General features: G+C 37.8%; 1 protein-coding gene across 7 annotated transcripts in view; it reads right to left on the reverse strand.

The window, feature by feature from the left end:
* LOC121380513 (RNA-binding motif, single-stranded-interacting protein 3-like) overlaps positions 1-21,332 on the reverse strand; it is a 282,378-nt gene that overhangs the window by 36,436 nt on the left and 224,610 nt on the right. For all 7 annotated transcript variants that reach the window (XM_041509356.1, XM_041509355.1, XM_041509354.1 and 4 more), the window contains one exon: positions 17,194-17,285. In XM_041509356.1, the coding sequence (XP_041365290.1) occupies positions 17,194-17,285 (92 nt within the window). The remainder of the gene's footprint in view (positions 1-17,193; positions 17,286-21,332) is intronic.

Here is a 21,332-nt window from a genome sequence, read left to right on the forward strand (position 1 = left end):
TGCCCCTCTCCATTAGAGACTGTGCCCCTCTCCACTAGAGACTGTGCCCCTCTCCACTAGATACTGTGTCCCTCTAGAGACTGTGCCCCTCTCCACTAGAGACTGTGCCCCTCTCCACTAGATACTGTGTCCCTCTAGAGACTGTGCCCCTCTCCACTGTGCCCCTCTCCACTAGAGACTGTGCCCCTCTCCACTAGATACTGTGTCCCTCTAGAGACTGTGCCCCTCTCCACTAGAGACTGTGCCCCCTCCACTACTGTGTCCCACTAGATACTGTGTCCCTCTAGAGACTGTGCCCCTCTCCACTAGAGACTGTGCCCCTCTCCACTAGATACTGTGTCCCTCTAGAGACTGTGCCCCTCTCCATTAGAGACTGTGCCCCTCTCCACTAGAGACTGTGCCCCTCTCCACTAGATACTGTGTCCCTCTAGAGACTGTGCCCCTCTCCACTAGAGACTGTGCCCCTCTCCACTAGAGACTGTGCCCCTCTCCACTAGAGACTGTGCCCCTCTCCACTAGATACTGTGTCCCTCTAGAGACTGTGCCCCTCTCCATTAGAGACTGTGCCCCTCTCCACTAGATACTGTGTCCCTCTAGAGACTGTGCCCCTCTCCACTAGAGACTGTGCCCCTCTCCACTAGATACTGTGTCCCTCTAGAGACTGTGCCCCTCTCCATTAGAGACTGTGCCCCTCTCCACTAGATACTGTGTCCCTCTAGAGACTGTGCCCCTCTCCACTAGAGACTGTGCCCCTCTCCACTAGATACTGTGCCCCTCTCTAGAGACTGTGCCCCTCTCCACTAGATACTGTGTCCCTCTAGAGACTGTGCCCCTCTCCACTAGAGACTGTGCCCCTCTCCACTAGAGACTGTGCCCCTCTCCACTAGCCCCTCTCCACTATATACTGTGTCCCTCTAGAGACTGTGCCCCTCTCCACTAGAGACTGTGCCCCTCTCCACTAGAGACTGTGCCCCTCTCCACTAGATACTGTGTCCCTCTAGAGACTGTGCCCCTCTCCACTAGACTGTGCCCCTCTACTAGAGACTGTGCCCCTCTCCACTAGATACTGTGTCCCTCTAGAGACTGTGCCCCTCTCCACTAGATACTGTGCCCCTCTCCACTAGATACTGTGTCCCTCTAGAGACTGTGCCCCTCTCCACTAGATACTGTGCCCCTCTCCACACTAGAGAGACTGTGCCCCTCTCCACTAGAGACTGTGCCCCTCTCCACTAGAGACTGTGCCCCTCTCCACTAGATACTGTGTCCCTCTAGAGACTGTGCCCCTCTCCACTAGAGACTGTGCCCCTCTCCACTAGAGACTGTGCCCCTCTCCACTAGATACTGTGTCCCTCTAGAGACTGTGCCCCTCTCCACTAGAGACTGTGCCCCTCTCCACTAGAGACTGTGCCCCTCTCCACTAGATACTGTGTCCCTCTAGAGACTGTGGCCCTCTCCACTAGAGACTGTGCCCCTCTCCACTAGAGACTGTGCCCCTCTCCACTAGATACTGTGTCCCTCTAGAGACTGTGCCCCTCTCCACTAGATACTGTGTCCCTCTAGAGACTGTGCCCCTCTCCACTAGAGACTGTGCCCCTCTCCACTAGAGACTGTGTCCCTCTAGAGACTGTGCCCCTCTCCACTAGATACTGTGTCCCTCTAGAGACTGTGCCCCTCTCCACTAGAGACTGTGCCCCTCTCCACTAGAGACTGTGCCCCTCTCCACTAGAGACTGTGCCCCTCTCCACTAGAGACTGTGCCCCTCTCCACTAGATACTGTGCCCCTCTCCACTAGAGACTGTGCCCCTCTCCACTAGAGACTGTGCCCCTCTCCACTAGAGACTGTGCCCCTCTCCACTAGAGACTGTGCCCCTCTCCACTAGAGACTGTGCCCCTCTCCACTAGAGACTGTGCCCCTCTCCACTAGAGACTGTGCCCCTCTCCACTAGATACTGTGTCCCTCTAGAGACTGTGCCCCTCTCCACTAGAGACTGTGCCCCTCTCCACTAGAGACTGTGCCCCTCTAGAGACTGTGCCCCTCTCCACTAGAGACTGTGCCCCTCTCCACTAGAGACTGTGCCCCTCTCCACTAGAGACTGTGCCCCTCTCCACTAGAGACTGTGCCCCTCTCCACTAGATACTGTGTCCCTCTAGAGACTGTGCCCCTCTCCACTAGAGACTGTGCCCCTCTCCACTAGAGACTGTGCCCCTCTCCACTAGAGACTGTGCCCCTCTCCACTAGAGACTGTGCATCTGGACTCCAAATGTCATTCTTAGGGCATGGTATATGACAAAATTTTTACTAAAACTAAATCTAAAGAAACATTTTCTCCATAAACATACATAATATACAGTTTCTTTTAAAGAAGACATAGGAGTGACAGGCTTTGTCATTGTATTCATATTTCTCAGTAAATCTGTGTGGTTTCGGTTTCACAGTTTTCTTTCAATATTGATGAAACAAGCAACAAAGTTTGGAGTGCATGAATGTGTGCGTAAGTAGTAATAACTTGTAGAGTAAACACAGCCACACTGAATGAGGTCAGCAAACAATGTTAAAAGCCAGGACCCTGGTGTGTTTGAACATGCTTCCAAGCATAAAGCCATACAGGTGAGCACAGTAACAAGATTAAAATAGTTCCACATTTTTCTGCAGTCACTGATCATTGGTTGTGGAAAGTGCTTACCACATGCTACTGTTAGGTATATAGTCCTGTATACCACACTGATAGTTCTCAAATAAATGAATGAATGAATGAATGAATGAATGAATGAATGAATGAATGAATGAAAGAATGAATGAATGAATGAATAAATGAATGAATGAATGAGTTAATGAATGAGTAAACAAATGACCGAGTGAGTGAGTGAGTGAATGAATGAATGAGTAAACAAATGAGTGAGTGAGTGTGTGAGTGAATGAATGAATGAATGAATGAATGAAAGCACAGATGAATGAATTAATGTTTATTGAATACCCCAATATACAGTACCCCATTAACACCCATCCACTCAAAATAAGCAAAAATTAAAGTTTGTTTTGTTTAATTATACCTCTAGAACACATTTATTAATCATCGGCTATTGGATATGAAACATTTGGTAATTTTGACACATAGTCTTAGAGAGGAAACCCGTTACATTTTTCCATTTGTAGCAAGGGATCATTTATATGTAGCATCCCACAAACAGGATAGCACATACCACGACTTTTGATATACCATTTGTGGTGCATTGGCTGGAATGAGAAATAGCCCATTGAGCCCATTGATCCCACCGATGGCGATTGATCCCACCGATGGCGATTGATCCTGGACTGATCGCACCACAGGCAAGCACTTTACCAGCCCAAATGTCAAATCATGCATTTCCAAACTGGTGAACAGCTTCTTACATGACAGTTACGGGTTTCTTCTCTCCATCTGTAGACGAAATATTCCACTCATCTATTAGACACCTAAATAGCTGCTGCTGATTACTGAGCATCTTGCTGTATCATTAATCAAACAGTGCTTTCACTTTCCCCTCCTGACAACACATTAACATTAGTTAACATGCAGGCAAATTAAGTCAGACTGAATAACATAAAAAAACAACATAACAACAGCAGCATTTCATTAAATAATCAATTTCCTTTACCCACTGAATTGCATGACAGTCTTCTTAAGATGCCAAGTACAGATGGAAACAAAAAGGAATTTCATTAACTCATCATTTAAACCCAGAGGGAAGCGGTATTTTTCTCAACACGGGCCGGTAAGGAACACCTGAGTGACATTACTCGTGGCCTCGTTAATTAACGAAGTGTGTAAGATTGGCTCTTCTTTTTTAAAAGCAGGCAGTATCAAAACTGGCATTTAAACCACCACTTGTGTTGTCACTACTATCACTATCTGAGTTTAAATATTTGAAAAGAAAGGAAGGGAATGCAGTTTAAAACTGGCATTTAAACAACCACTTGTGTTGTCACTACCATCACAATCTGAAATAATTATTTGAAAGGAAAGGAAAGGACTGCAGTCTCAAAACTGGCATTTAAACCACCACTTGTGTTGTCACTACCATCGCCATCCAAGTTTAAATATTTGAAAAGAAAGGAAGGTAATGTTAATCTGCTTTAAAAATGCCTCAGCAACTTCCTAATCATTGGCTATTTAACAATAATGGATGACCACGAGAGAATAGATTTTTCTTCTTTATTTTAGTGTTGACAAGACCGCGACACTTCACAGTTAATGATCGTTATACTAATTGGCATGGATGCTACAATAATCTTTCTTTATAGCCTCACTATCCCCAGTCTGATTTGTTCTCAAGGGAGAAAGATGCATTCAAAACTGATTAAACTGGGTTCATTTCCATCATTTCCTCCCAAATAGAAAAGAAAAAGAATATTTGGTTTCTAATATACCTTTGTATGTTTATTTTGACATTTGGTCAATAAAGAGAGAAAAAAAGAAGAAAACCTGCTTCCAACACATAAGCTATCATTCCTAGTAATGAAATAATGTTTGAGAGACATTTCTACAATAAACCACAATAGGTTTTCATCAGGCAAAATGTAAATCAAGATTTTCAACCCCTGGATACCTGAAATAATAACCCCAAAAGATGTGTTTTTGTATATATTGAATAAATGAGTTTAAGACATTAACAAGGAATATTAAATGGAATCAATGAACGAATGTTTAACAACACCCCAGCACAAAAATACATATCAGCTTTTGGATATCAGAAAAGGTATATTACGTGGGATTATTATAAGAATCCTTTTTTTTTTTTAGATGGGTGTGGATGTGAGGGTGTGGATATTTTGGGAAATGTTTTATCAAGTAACAAACTGTAGAAATGAAAAGACAGTAGAATATCTCAATCCTGAACAGCACGGGCCCAATAAAAAAAGTTCACTTTTAAGGGGTATCTGGTTTAGAGAGGTTAATTATGTTCTGTAATGATATTTAAAATGGGACCATGGACAAAATCTGGTTTCAGAGGAATTCCAGTCAAGTTTTGAGCACAAGTACCCCCAACGAACAACGCCGAGGGTGCTATAGTTATGTTATACAATAAAGAGTATATATCTAACTACAGTATTAGTATTTATTGTTCAGGGCTTTTGTTTTGGGCTACCTGTGCTTTTAAGGGATTTCATTATATTAAAAACACATATCTTCAGGTAATATACTCGAGATCATACATTAAACCAAAAGTTCTCTAATTTTTGTGTAATTCTGTAATTTCAATAGATATTTGAAACAAATAACCACCAACTAATTCTTCCTTCTAGCATTAATTTAGCTACTGCCCTACTGAATCCCTGATATTTGGTATGAAAACGAAAAGCCAGTGATGTGGATACATATTACATATCTTGATTAATTTGGACACATGATAATCCTGCCTTGCGGCAGCTACAAATGAAAAACAGTTATCTCCAGATACAACCAACTTAATTAAAATGTCATCATGCTCATATCAACAAAGATTTATTGAGTGCACCACCAGAAATATCTTTTATGTTTGGATTACAATTAATCTAATCTATATTAAAATCGTTGCTGTCTAATAACAAATGTACTTTCTGTTTTCAGAAAAAAATAACAGATGCAATATAACATGTATCCATATATATATATAGAGAGAGAGAGAGAAAAAAATATCAATAAAATAAGACTTTACAAAACATTTATCTTTCTTTCTTTCTTTCTTTTTTTTCTATTTTTTTTATCTAATACCCAATAGCTGATGTGTATTTTTGTGCTGGGCTGTCATTAAACATTCATTCATTCATTCTAAATGTGTCCTACCTTATTTATTTATTTATTTATTTATTTATTTTAATATAAAGATTACAAAATAAAATTAAATATTCTTAATTAGTAATAATAATATAAATTACTAGTTAGTATCTATGTAACTGAAACATTTCCTTTAGCTAAATGCATGGCAAGCACATATCTGATGACTGGAGGATATGTGAGAACGTTTAAAGATTGTTTGTTAAGTGTGCCTGGCTAGCTGTAATTACTCAGGATTAAAATAGCCCACTTGGAGCTCTCGCATCTTAAAGTTGACCCACACCGTTTAAGTACCCATGCAGAAAATGCCAAGAGAAAATGTCACAAGGTCTTGTGCATTCAATTATTTACCGCTGTTTGAAGACGACTTGACAAGTACACAGACACCTAGAGACAAGTGTTCCACAAGACTTAAAATAATTTTTCTGCTTTTAATGGTGGAACATTTCTAACATGCTTAGTTTTTGGAAACCCATCACTCGTGGGTGACATTTTTTGGAAATAAGTTGATTTTGCAACATTTGAGTGAATAAAATAAAATAAAATAAAATAAACAAATTGTATAAAAAGTATAAATGAAAAGAGAATTAAATTAGGACTTTACAAAAGTGGGTCAGGTTAAGCAAGGTGACAAGTCAATTTTTATTTGAAGGTGGAATTAAGGCAATAATGGTGCTATTTGTATTATACAAGTAAGTTGTATGTAGCTTTAAAATGGCACTAATGTAATGATGGTTGCTATTTGCGTTATACATGTACATGTAGGTCAGTTATTTTATGGTGACATTAAAGGGACATTCCTGAGTTTGCTGCATTGTAAGATGTTTCCAACTAATAAAATATTTCTACAATTAAACTTATATGTTAAATATATTTTCTTGTTTAGAATATCAGTGTCTGTATATTCAATGTGTTTCTGGCCATCTTAATATTTGTAAGAATCCCAAACTGGATTATGTCTTCAAATAATTTCGTATGTACGAAAAAAAAATATTTTAGGAAATAAAATGAAATTTTATCTAGTACAATATTAGAACAATCAGAAACACTTTTAATATACAGCCACTAATATTTATGCAAAAAATATATTTGATATGTAATTACAATCGTTAAAATGTCTCTGTTAGTTGATAACATCTTTAAAATTGCAGCAAACTAAGGAATGTCCCTTTAATGTTTTTGATGGTCGTCTTATTTATGTTTAATTCAAAGGCTTTGCTACTAAATGAAACAGGTATCCCATTTGGTGACAGCATTTTTTCCCTTCTCATACTGACCTAAGTTAAAGTTTGTTTGTTTAATGACACCACTAGAGCACATTGATTTATTCATCATTGGCTACTGGATGTCAAACATTTGGTTATTCTGACATATAGGGCCAAATTTACAAAGCCTGTTTAGGTCTTACACGTGTGTAACTACATACATTTACAATGCTTAAACGCCTGTTTAGGTCTTACACGTGTGTAACTACATACATTTACAATGCTTAAACGCCTGTTTAGGTCTTACACGTGTGTAACTACATACATTTACAATGCTTAAACACCTGTTTAGGTCTTACACGTGTGTAACTACATACATTTACAATGCTTAAACGCCTGTTTAGGTCTTACACGTGTGTAACTACATACATTTACAATGCTTAAACGCCTGTTTAGGTCTTACACGTGTGTAACTACATACATTTACAATGCTTAAACACCTGTTTAGGTCTTACACGTGTGTAACTACATACATTTACAATGCTTAAACGCCTGTTTATGTCTTACACGTGTGTAACTACATACATTTACAATGCTGAAACACCTGTTTATGTCTTACACGTGTGTAACTACATACATTTACAATGCTTAAACACCTGTTTAGGTCTTACACGTGTGTAACTACATACAGTTACTATGCTTAAACATCTGTGTCTAAAAAATATCAGGCTTCATAAAATTCGACTCATAGTCTTAGATAAGAAACCTGTTACATTTTTCCATTAGTGGCAAGGGATCTTTTATATGCACCATTCCACAGGTAGGATACCACAGCCTTTGATATACCAGTCGTACTGGCTGGAACGAGAAATAGCCCAATGATGGGAATCAATCCTAGTCCATACAAAGAGGCCTGATTTGCATGTCCATAGCATTATGCTTGATCCTTAGTCATAAGAACCATGAAACTAAATGACATTTCTACCATATAATGTCACATTGACTGGCACTTTTCCTAGATTTAATTCTAATACCGTATGAATTATTTCACATATTCATACATTTTTGAAGGCTAGTACTGTGTTATTGTTAATCAATATTAGTTATCCCGGACTGATAGTATACAGAGCCCTGGCTAATGTTCTTTCTTTGGTGGTGGGGGGCGATGATGGGGTATGACTCACCATCAACATGTGTCAAATGATCAAAACTTGTGTAGGCAAAACATTTGTAATAAGACCGACTCTAGGCATATATAATTCACAATATTCTCTCTCTCTGTTTCTCTGTCTCTGTCTCTCTGTGCATGGGTCTGCATATTTTAATTGCATATATTGTATTGCAGACATTATGTAACACACATATTCTCTCTCTCTCTCTCTCCCCCTCCCTCCCTCGCTCCCTCCCTCTCTCCCCCCACTCTCTCTCTCCCCCACTCTCTCTCTCCCCCTCCCTCACTCCCTCTCTCTCTCTCTCTCTCTCTCAAGAGTTTCATCACAAAGCGCGATAAATGCCACTATACACACCCAATCCTAAAAATGTTTTATTCCAAACCACCATAAACATTACTCCAGTTTCTCTGCAATCTGCGATATATCCTCAGACAATCGCATCGCGTTTTGCTGAAAACTGAATTTGAACTTATGTTTGTCTATGTGTAAACAATGTCTGAGTGGTGTTCGCACAATGGTTTTCAATATGGCGTTTATCGCGTTTTGTGATGAAACTCTTTATATATATATATGTCTCTCTCTCCCTTTCTATGCATATGTGTTGGGATTTTAGGATCAGTGTGTGGGCTCTCAATAGTATGAATTAACTCTTTTTTTTTAATGGACCTAGAAATAAAGTATATTGAGGTTTTTTAAACTTTGTTTTCAATATGGGAAGCAAACATGGCTCTGGTCTGCTTTCATGTTCTAATAAACAATTAAGAAGTTCAATAATGAAATGATCCAGTGGGTGTGATTTCTGCCTTCCTCACCTCTCCTAATATATAGCTCTGGCACTGCATAGTCGATGCAGGAGAAAAGTTGTGAAAAGACAGGTGTCATATTGCAGAAACAATTTATTCTCAAACACAGACGATTGTCTTCATTTGCATGTGGTAAAAGTGCTTGAATAAGGGTGCCCAGACCGAGTACGCTGTGAGAAACAATCCGCTGAGTGCTGCTGCCTTCAACAAACACAGCTTTCACCGTTATTTAATCATCAAACATTTGTCACAGTCTAAATAGTTTGCATAGTCACTGACATCTACCCCAAGGTGGTGGACAATCTACACAAAGTTCAAATGAATGTCCCTTGCTTGCTAATGACAATTACTTAATATGTTTATATTTTGACATGGAGTCAATATACATTTTAATTACAGTGAAACCTCTCAAAACCGGACCCTCTGTAAACCGGAATTCCCTAAACAACAGACTTTTTCATGGTTCCTTTATAAATATCTGTGCAGAAGAGAATCTCTCTAAATTGGGTAGCTCTTAAAACCAGACTTTTTACTTGGTCCCAAGGGTGTGTGGTTGAGAGGAGTGTCACTGTACTTTGTAACAGAAGTTATATCTTGAACCCGCAACATCTTAATTTGTTTGATAATTTAGAATTTCTTATGTCTTAATTACCTCATAACTGAAGTTAATATCAAGCATTTGTTACATATTATTTACCACATAACTTAAGGCATATTTAGAACTAACATCTTAATTATCCTATAACTGAAGACGTGTGACCACATCTGCTAAAAAAAGAAAAAACCAAAAAATGAAAGAAAAGAGTACAGATGCAGCTTAACATCATTCACAGAAGTCACTTAAAATGACATCATCATGTTTATTATATTTTTATGACAAAATGATAGTTTAATTATATTCTAATTGCCTGAAATACTTCCATAAACCTCTTTACAATCTGATATTTTAAAAATAAAAAACCTCTTATCATTATTACAAATTAAGGGCCCAGTGGTAAAGCACTCGCTTGATGCACAGTCGGTTTGGGATCAATCCCCATCAGTGGTCCCATTGGGCTATTTCTCACTCCAGCCAGTGCAACACGACTGGTACATCAAAGGCTGTGGTATGTGCTATCCTGTCTATGGGATGGTGCATATAAAAGATCCCTTGTTGCTAATTGAAAAGAGTAGCCCATGAAGTGGCGACAGTGGGTTTCCTCCCTCAATATCTGTGTGGTCCTTAATCATATGTCTGATGCCATATAACCGTAAATAAACTGTGTTGAGTGTATCATTAAATAAAACATTTTCTGCTTCTTCCTTCTTATTACAAATTAAAGATTCCAGCTGTCACATACATCTTTGAGCTGAAATATGGGAACATTGTACTCTTATAACAACTGGATAAAAAAATAAATGCAACAAAAATATGTTACTATTTCTCCTCATTTGTACCCTTTTTTCAGACATGGTCACATATTTAGAACTCCCAACCTATTAATTACTTTATAATTAAAGTATATCTAGCACTTCCAACTTGAGTTGCTATCTTAGCTTCGATTTACATTTTAATTATACACACTCAGGACAAAAATAGACAATGTTACTGACTTCAATAATAATTGATTCAAATAATTTATATTTAATGATTCGTGCGATTCACGTTTTAATGGTTTGCTGCATTTACTGCTATTGGCAATTAACATCCACATCAATATTAAAATGCTGTCAAATCGTAATTTAGCTCTGTTGGTTTAATTTGTGATGATTTATACATTCCCTTCTATTAGTTAATTAATATCTTTGGGAGAATAAATGATGTACAGCAACATAAAACCGGTAGCAGTTTCGTATTTTCCTCACCCACCAGTAGCAGATCATATATATTATTGCCAGTTTATACTTCCCAACCTGTTCCTGGCTAATGAAATATGTCAGTGATGACTGATACAATCCAAATGTACTCTGTGAGATGTACTTCAGATTATATCAGAATCCAGACCAACAGCAAATAGGATTGAGGATGTTTGCAAACACAGACAGTAGCATGGTCATAAAATGTCAACGCGCAAGTCGACTGGAATGACAAGTTTCCTGTACCAGTCACTGCAGTGTTATGAAAGTTTTTACACTCTTATTCACACTCGTGGGTCTATTTATAAAGAAGGATGCCTAACGAGCTGACGTTTCATACATGTAGTTCAACTTATTTACACAGTGAAACCTGCTCTAGTGGCCTCCTCTTTCTCCCAAATGTAATATAGTATACACTAACCTGTATTAAGCAGCCACCTGTCTTAAAAGGCAATATTAAGCAGACACCTGTCTTTAAAGGCCACTTTTTTATTCTCCCAAATCATCTAATATACATGTAGTATAAATTGACCTATATTAAGCAGACACCAGTGTTAAAGCAGTGGCTTAGGAAGGTGCCAAAAAGGGGGGGGGGGGAGGGGCAGACTTTTATATTTACACACTTTTACACTATTATAATGCAAATATGAAGCAAAATATCTGAAAAAAGTGGGGGGGGGCACATGCCCCCTTGCTCCCCCACTTCCTACGCCAGTGTTAAAGGCCACTTTTTGATATTCCATTTGGTGGCTGCTTAACACAGGAGTGACTGTATATATAAGCAAGTTCTGTGTGTGTGTGTGTGTGTCTCTGTCTGTCTGTCTGTCTGTCTATCTGTGTGTGTATGTGTGTGTGTCTCTCTCTCTCTCTCTTGCTCTCTCTCTCTCTCTCTCTCTCTCTCTCTCTCTCTCTCTCTCTCTCTCTCTCTCTCTCTCTCTCTCTCGCTCTGTCTGTCTGTCACTTTGTCTGTGAGTACTCACATGTAGTGATGAACATGTATAGTGTCTCATATAAACTGAAAGGTATTTATAATCTTAACAAACTCAAAGGTATTTGTTGTTATATAAAATCCATTATTTGTTTTATACATACTCAGCTATTGACTTGTTTTATAAACTTGCAGGTGCTGTACATGTATGTACCCACATATATTGTGTTAACATATACTAGTATCCTCATAGGTATTGCACTGTATTGTACTGTCACAGTCAAACCATTGAATAAATTGATCACGTGCTGGCATGAATAAGCTTGACATTGTCATTGTTAAATTGAAATTTCTGATGATAGTTTGAATAATACACTGAACAATATAATGTCAACAGACCATGCATTGTGCGTCCACCAATAAAAACTAATTCATACACCAAAATTCCACACAATACAGTTCATAAAATACAAAGGAAAATATGTTTGACAAAAACATATTGTAAGTGAAATACAACAAAGCAAAATTCCAATGGGTTCAATTTACCATTTCTTCTCTTCTGAATGCTTTCAGGTGGGTTATAAAATTGAAGACGGGTTCAAATTTCTCTGACATTGACAAGTATAGACTTGCAAAGTGAAGGCAAATATTGGTTCTACGGTGTGTAATATGATACGGTATTATTTCAATATAAAGCCATGTAATACAAGTGATATCCTCTACAGACCCTGACAACAAATGAAATCTCTTACACAAACCTCTGTCGTACACGGTAGGGTGATACCAGTCCACATATTCACTCTGTTTGTTATTACCATATTCATATTAAAACCTATGTTTGTTTATTTACTGCTGCTGGTTAGGTTAATCTAAACAGTCTTGTCTACAAACCATGCAGTATATTATCACTGCACAAAAGAGTGCAAAATGACATTCAATATAAAATGAACTGAAAGCATTTTAGTTCATGCATGAAGTCTATATACTACTTCTGGGAAGGCTGTTAATTTCAGCTGATTATTGCACTAGGAGTAAACATTTTGATAACATCTTTCTATTGCAATAACAAGATGATAATTACCTTATGGGGTGGGGGGTAGGGCTTCAGAAAAACATATGCAGTTTCATGAAAAGTAAGAAATTACTGTGAGCTTTTTATAATAAAAACAAACAAACAAACAAACAAACAAACAGGGACAAGTCAATTTTTAGGTTTGAACTGGAACTGGGCATAAGTATGAAAATAAGTTATATCACTATTAAGACCAGTGTTTGTTAAAGTTTGTTTTGTTTAATGACGCCACTAGAGCACATTGATTTATTAATCATTGGCTATTGGATGTCAAACATTGGGTAATTTTGATGTATAGTCTTAGAGGAAACCCGCTACCTTTTTCCATTAGTAGCAAGGATTCTTTTATATGCACCATCCCACAGATAGGATAGTACATACCACGGTCTTTGATAAACCAGTCATGGTGCACTGGCTGGTACTAGAAATAGCCCAGTAGGTCCACCAACTGGGATCGACCCCAGACTGACTGTGCATCAGGCGAACACAATACCACTGGTCTGTTAGTAGACACATATAAAAAAATTCCTATAAATAACGTCTTATCTAGCAGATATTCCATCAGATAAAGTTGTAGAAGCACAGTTGGCAGAATTGTTGTAATAAGCTGATGAATTTCTTACTTTTGGGGAAAAAAATATATACAAAGTTTTATATAAACTGTTAAAGGAAGATCACATTCCTAGAATTTCCAACTGGCCTTAGGGAACTGAAAAAAATTCCAAGGAAATCAATCCACTGTATCATATTTGTGGTTGGTAAATAAAACAAGTATAGTATAACTGGCTGTGTGATAACCGAGGTCACTAAAATGACATCACATACACTAGCCTTCACATCTTTGCACTAGTTGTCTTATTTACATGCAACAGATTTTGTTTTGCATGCTTTTTAATGGATTGCCTCCATAACCATGACCACTAGGCTTTTCAATTATATTTTTACCAGAAATTTATCGAACAATAAAAACCACATGTTACAGAAATGCATACACCAGCAAACAAAAGCAAAAAGGATTTCATAAATAATCACTTGGAGGGGTGTGGTAAGGGCAACTTTTTTTTCTTCTAAATTACCCCCACCTCACCCCACCCTAGTTAATTGATTCATAGAATTGTATTTTAAGCATGGTGTAAACAGACCCATATGCAGAAGGTTTTTAGGGGTTGTAAAAAGTAGATCCACTGTTTAAAACATGTTAGGTGTTGGCCTACATATATGTATTGTTGGTGGTTACAAGTTCTATAATTTTATTTTGTAGGTAGTGGGTATTAAAAACAACCACTTTGAACCAAAAATCCACATGTACCACCATGTGTTTATTGAAAAGAAAATCTACAAACTTGTAAAAAATGTGATTATTTTTGGACAAGCCCTAACCATATCTGCGACATACCACTGGTATTGGAACTGTGTGTGACATTCTACAGTAATTGAAGTAAAGTGCACAGGCCTGCCTGATTATAACACATGGCTGAGTATGTTTTACACATGGACCACCTTTCTTAGGGGGGTTTTCTTTTTCCTTTTCTTTTTATTTTATTTTATTTCTTAGGTGTTTCTTTCTTTCTTTCTTTCTTTTTTCCTTTTTTTTCTTTTTACAGCACTTGTAAATTTTGTACTTTGGCAAACACAGTGATATGAAATATCTGACTATAATATATACAACTTCAATTTTATGACACCTGAATAGATTAATAAGCACCACAAAAATAAACATGAGCTACTTTTTCTTTCTTTTTTTAAATAGTTTGTAAACAGATGTATGGTTTGTTTTGCAATAATCAAGTTGAATTTGTTTTTTCTTTAATATGAAATTACACTTTGAGTACTTCAACTTCATAACACTTGAACAGATGAATATACATAATAAATAGTTTACATTATTATTATTATTATATTAATATTATATTTTAAAATTAAAGTCTCTTGTTTTCATCTTGTTTAACATGCAATTACAATCTGAAATCTATTTTTCAGAATCACCCACCATTGGTCATATGTCAGCACATGGTTAAGTTTGGTACTGTTATTGTTGGCCATTCTGCAGAGTGGTAACTTCGGCTTTGTTCAGTTATCAGAAAATCTTTTAAACCCGATCTCCTGATAACAGCTTTTTCACACTGTAATCTTTTATTGGGCAATTGGATTAGCTAACATAATATTAACAAGCTGAACATTTGGGATCAACCGATATCATGATGTTATATTAGAAGGTCAGCTTAGCTATGTAAGAAATACTTTTAGTACTACAAGTTTTAATATGTGTTACACTGGCAGCAGAATGTAGCTTAGTACAAGAGCTTGGGCATGATAATTGAGAGCTTATAGAACAGTCAGTCTAAAAGGACACACTGATCTGTTTTCCCATTCCATCCCTTGCTCCACGACAAATATATCCAAGGCCAAAGTACTGAGTTATTTTTTCTGTTGAAAAAGTGCATACAATAAACAGTGAAACCTGTGTAAACTGAATCATGCTGGGAACCAATTTGAAGTTTGTTTGTTTGTCTTGTTCAATGACACCACTAGAGCACATTGATTTATTAATCATCGGCTAATGGATGTCAAACATTTGGTCATTTTGACAAACAGTCTAAGAAAGGAAACTCGCTACATTTTTTCATTAGTATTAAGAGATCTTTCATATATCCCACAGACAGGATAGCACATATCACGGCCTTTGATATACCAGTTGTAGCGCACTGGCTGGAGCGAGAAATAACCCAATAGGCCTACCAATGAGCATCGATCCCAAACCGACCAAACATCAAGCGAGCACTTTACCACTGGGCTACATCCCGCCCCTTAGGGGACCAATGTAGACAGGATCAGGTGTTTATAGGTTGCATTAAACCTGAAACTTGGGCTACATCCCGCCCCTTAGGGGACCAATGTAGACAGGATCAGGTGTTTATAGGTTGCATTAAACCTGAAACTTGGGCTACATCCCACCCCTTAGGAGACCAATGTAGACAGGATCAGGTGTTTATAGGTTGTGTTAAACCTGAAACTTGGGTCTACATCCCGCCCCTTAGGGGACCAATGTAGACAGGATCAGGTGTTTATAGGTTGTGTTAAACCTGAAACTTGGTCTACATCCCGCCCCTTAGGGGACCAATGTAGACAGGATCAGGTGTTTATAGGTTTCATTAAACCTGAAACTTGGGTCTACATCCCGCCCCTTAGGGGACCAATGTAGACAGGATCAGGTGTTTATAGGTTGCGTTAAACCTGAAACTTGGGTCTACATCCCGCCCCTTAGGGGACCAATGTAGACAGGATCAGGTGTTTATAGGTTGCGTTAAACCTGAAACTTGGGCTACATCCCGCCCCTTAGGGGACCAATGTAGACAGGATCAGGTGTTTATAGGTTTCATTAAACCTGAAACTTGGGTCTACATCCCGCCCCATAGGGGACCAATGTAGACAGGATCAGGTGTTTATAGGTTGCGTTAAACCTGAAACTTGGGTCGGTTTTGACAGGACTCTGGTTTCTTCATGGTCTGGTTTAGACAGGTTTCACTGTATGAAAGAATTTTTGCTGCTATTTTCTGATTTGTTTGCCACACGCTAACCCATTATAATTCACCAGTAACCAGTCTTGTGTAGACAATACTAAATTTAAACTTTGAATACACAGCCCTGAGTAATTCGTCCTCAGATATACTGCAGCTTTGGTAGTCAGTTCTAACAGCTGAGATGAATGTTCAGAATAGCATGTTTGAATTCGATAATTATAATCATAGGCATACAGATGTTGCCACATGTCATGTCTGCTCTGAAAACCCCCACCCCAGACATTGCCTTCAAAATACCCCTAAAACATCTTGAACTTCTCAAGTGTTCCCTGAAATTTCTACGCCTTCATAAGACTGATGATATGGCTGTTGCTAATTCCCCACAGACCACTCCGTCTCGAATGTCCTATCATGTAGTCTATATTATCATGTATTTGAAAAGGTAATTTCATTACTGTATGCTGATGTTGCACAAACTGTATAAATATATATGGTGTTTTCCCTAGCTTGTTTTAGCATGGTGCGGCACCATGCCTCAGTAGCCTAGTGCCATCTTGCCTTAATCAGCACCATGCTGCCCTGAGATTAAAGAAGCCCTTTTCAGTAATTAATTCTAAAATTTCCTTTATAAAATACAAAAAAAGGTATTATTAATTAATAAAATATGCCTTTTATGTCTTTTGCCATTTATTTATTAAAGCAAATACATAAATTACATTAATGTTTATTTCAATTAATTTGTGTCTATTTTTAATGAAATACAAGCACCCTGAAAATGGTGAAAATGCTCCATAAATGTTTGGTCTACCATGCCTTGCCAAATTTCTAGGGAAATTACAATATTATACTACTGTTACTCACCTTAGCCATCTGTGCTTGAATTCCCTGTGACTGTAGTGTATGGACGGCGAGATCGGCAGCTTGGGGAGATTCAAAATCCACAAAACCATATCCTGAAAATAACAAAATATGTAAATAATTCACACTTTGACAATATTTTAATACTGGCCTTAGTAATATGATGGTTAAGCCATGGGATATGCAGCCTGGTAGCAGCTCCCACCCAGAGTGAGTTTAACCATTCAATAGCTAGGTGCAAGGCCACCACACCAAGTTCTCTCTTACTAACAACTAACCACTAACCCTCTGTCCTGGACATACAGTCCAGGTAGCTGAGGTGTGTCCCCAGAATATGGTGCTTGAATGGGGCTTCTAGATTATGATAGTCCCATTCCTATGGCTAGTGATATTCAATATTGGGCTAGTAAATAACTACTGTTGCCGTGCCCGATGGCTAGTGAAATGTTTTTGGTCAAACATTGCAGTTAAGTTGGGTTTTTTAATATGAATAGCCACAAGAGACAACCACCTGTCATGGTTGGAGAGACAAGGACTGGGATGTGGATGTGGACAGCAAAAGAAGTTGAAAGATAGGAGGAGTTGCCAGATCGGGAAGAAATGAGATGGAATTCAAAGGAGTAAAAAGAAAGGGGGCAATGGGATAAAAAACCAAAATAAAATAAAATAAATGTTATTATATGTGCAGCTTGTGCTAACGTGTCTTAAAGACAAGATTCCTTTCCTTTCCTAGCAGCTACCAATAAACAATGCACTGAGGTGTCATTAAAAACCAACATTCCTTTCTTTTCAAACACCACCCCCCACACACACACAATAAAGAATGTACTGAGGTGTCATAAAACAACATTCATTTCCTTTCCTAACAGCTACCAATAAACAATGTGCTGAGGTGTCATCAAAACCAACATTCCTTTCTTTTCAAACACCCCCCCCCCCCACACACACACACACACACAATAAACAATGTACTGAGGTGTCATAAAAACAACATTCATTTCCTTTCCTAACAGCTACCAATAAACAATGTGCTGAGGTGTCATAAAAGCCAACATTCCTTTCATCATCTTTTTTTAGATATGCAGACTAGGATCTCACAGATTCTGTGACAGCGTGTTCCAGTCAGCAATAATGACCAGATCAATGGTGTATTCCCATGAAGTCATTTTATCCAGTGTCTGCACAGCAAATGAGGCATCAAAAATTAAGGAACTTTTTCTCATTTTCAAGCAACACTAATCTTTACAAAACAGCTCTACTGCCAGGAAACAGAGATTTCACTTTACACCACTTTTGCTTAATACACTAACATAAAATCAATTACTGCAACAGCAAATTGCAATGATTTGGAAAAAAGAAAGTGATATGCAAAAATCAATAATGAAAACTTGTTTCCCGGAAGATATAAAACGATTATTGAATTCAAGACTACACATATCTTCTTGGGACCATTTAGCAATTTCCATAAAGCCAATATTAATGAATATATTGATACAGTAAGAACATTTTGATTATCTTCAGCAAACAGAAAAAGCTTGCATTTCACAGGAATAATGGTTTAACATGTGTATTAGAATTTATAAGATATATAAATTAATAACATGAGACTTAAATAGCATTTTTGTGACCTTGCATAAAAAAAAAATACACAATAACATGAATGGAAGCTATATATTTATTTATCACAGAGTAAAATTCAATATGCCCAGTGTTTTATATATATGATTGTTTAGACTCTTGAAAGGTAAAATAAAGGCAAATAAGACAAAAATACCAGATGTGTTTGTTCAATATGACACCCAAGCACGGTGTATTAATTAGCAGCTGTATAAACTGAAGTCAACCCTTATTACTATGTGACTCCTGGGCTAGAGTGGTAGAAATGAAATACTAGTACACTGCCACTGCTAATTATTCTTACTAATTAGCAACAATGAATCTTAGAAGCCTTTTCCAAAGACATGTATCACAGCCATTAAAATGCCATTAATAAGAAATGGCATCGAAGGAGAAATGATCTCCCAGCATAGAATAGGCATATGGGCTTTATGGGCTCCCATTTGTGTAGAGGGGTGTGTGTGACAGCCTTTAAAATGCCATTAATAAGAAATGGTATGGGAGGAGAAATGATCTAGTAGCATAATATAGGCATACATTTTTGTAGGGTGAGGAGGAAAGGCTGATTTTTGCCTGAATTAAATAAAAAAGGGTTGCAAATGAATTGCTCTAGACATTTTTACAAGGATTATGTACAACTAATATTGTGAGTAGACTGATGGGAATACAAGGTGAAAAGGTTTTGCCCGAATGTCTCCATCGCTTTTGCCTGAATTCAATGATTTGCTCCAGCACTGGGGCATGGGCAGTTGACAACCTTGACATCTCTGTCTCGTATGCTTATGTCTACCAGAACTTATATATATATATGTCTCCAAGTACAACCACTATATCTTTAAGTTAGCAACAATGTACACACACCCATACTTATTCAAAGTTAATGCATCTTAACAAATTCAAATCAACTTATAGCAATAAAAAAAAGAAAAAAAAAGAAATTAAATTACCATTTACATTGAAAACATTTTAAATTAGCAATTTAAAATAAGTATTTTTGCAGCTGCTTTATTGTTTCAGCACATATTATTATTCATTGTAGCATGTATGAGCAATCTTGTACCAAATCTCCTCTGACAGGCCGGAGAATGCAACAGTTAGTCATATGTTGCAACTCCGGTCCCACACGACATTAGCATTTTGTCCCAGAACATTAATTAATAGAATGTGTCAGGGCAGGAAGATAGGACCAGACATGAACGTTGGTACTACTCTCCAAATGACAATATGTCAGTTATTTATGAGTGGAGTGGTCACAAGCCAGTGGAGACAAGGCATTCAAGACATTTGGCCTAATTACATTGCCTGCCACCAATTCCTTTTTTCTCCCCCACATCCGACAGATAGAAAAACAGAATGTTTGTTTAGCAGTCTCTTCTTCACTTTGCTTAATCATTGGCTATATATTTAGGTACAACACTTGCCCTAGATTGTTAAGGAGAGAGAGACCAGCCTCGTGGTGTCGTGGTTGAGCCATTGAACTTAAGGCTGGTAGGTACTGGGTTAGCTCCCTGGTACCAGCTCCTACCCAGAGCGAGTTTTAATGACCATTACACCCTCTTCTCTCTCACTAACTCACTGTCCTGGACAGACAGCCCCGATAGCTGAGGGGTATGTCCAGGACAGCGTGCTTGAGCCTGAATTGGATATAAGCATTGAAATAAGTTGAAATGAAATTAATGCCAAAGATTGTTCAGGAGATTTAGTTCAGTGGGTAGAATGCTCACCTGAGGTGTTTCATTTGACTAATCGAATCACCTTGGTGGACCTATTCTCTGACTAGTATATTAAAGGCTGTGGTATGTGTTGTCCTGTCTGAGCAAAGTTGCATATAAAAGGTCTTGTGTTGATAATGGAAAAATGTAACAAACTTCCTCTAAAAACTACTTGTCAGAATTACCAAATGAATTATGACTGGTATATCAAAGGTCGTGGAATGTGCTATCCTATCTATGGGATGGTGCATATAAAAGATCTCTTGCTACTAATGAAAAATGTAGCGGGTTTTCTTTCTTAGACTATGTGTCAGAATTACCAAATCTTTGACATCCAACAGCTGATGATTAACTAATCAATGTGCTTTAGTGGTGTTATTAAAGGAAACAAACTTTTAACTTTATTCTAGATTGTTATGGAGAAATGCACAGGAGAAACCTCAATGGATCCACTGAGATGGTTCGATCCTATGACCCATGCACTTCAGGCGAGCACTCTAGCAACTAAGCTAAATTCCGAACCCGTAAGCATATTTTTTGTCAACTTCATCAGCAAATGCATCTAAAGTTTATTTTGTTTAATGACACCACTAGAGCACATTGATTTATTAATCATCGGCTATTGGATGTCAATCGAATGCATCTAAAAGATATTGAAAATTGGCACATCATAACTTACTATATAAGTGCTACAGCTTAAGGACATTTTTTTTATCAAGGTCAAGGCATTATTTAAATAGTTTCTGTATTCTGTTTTATAAAAAGATATGAATTTTTAATACAATAATGATTTTAAAGTATTTTTATGTGACT

Source organism: Gigantopelta aegis, chromosome 9 (assembly GCF_016097555.1).
Source record: "Gigantopelta aegis isolate Gae_Host chromosome 9, Gae_host_genome, whole genome shotgun sequence".
Classification (NCBI taxonomy): Eukaryota; Metazoa; Mollusca; class Gastropoda; order Neomphalida; family Peltospiridae; genus Gigantopelta; species Gigantopelta aegis.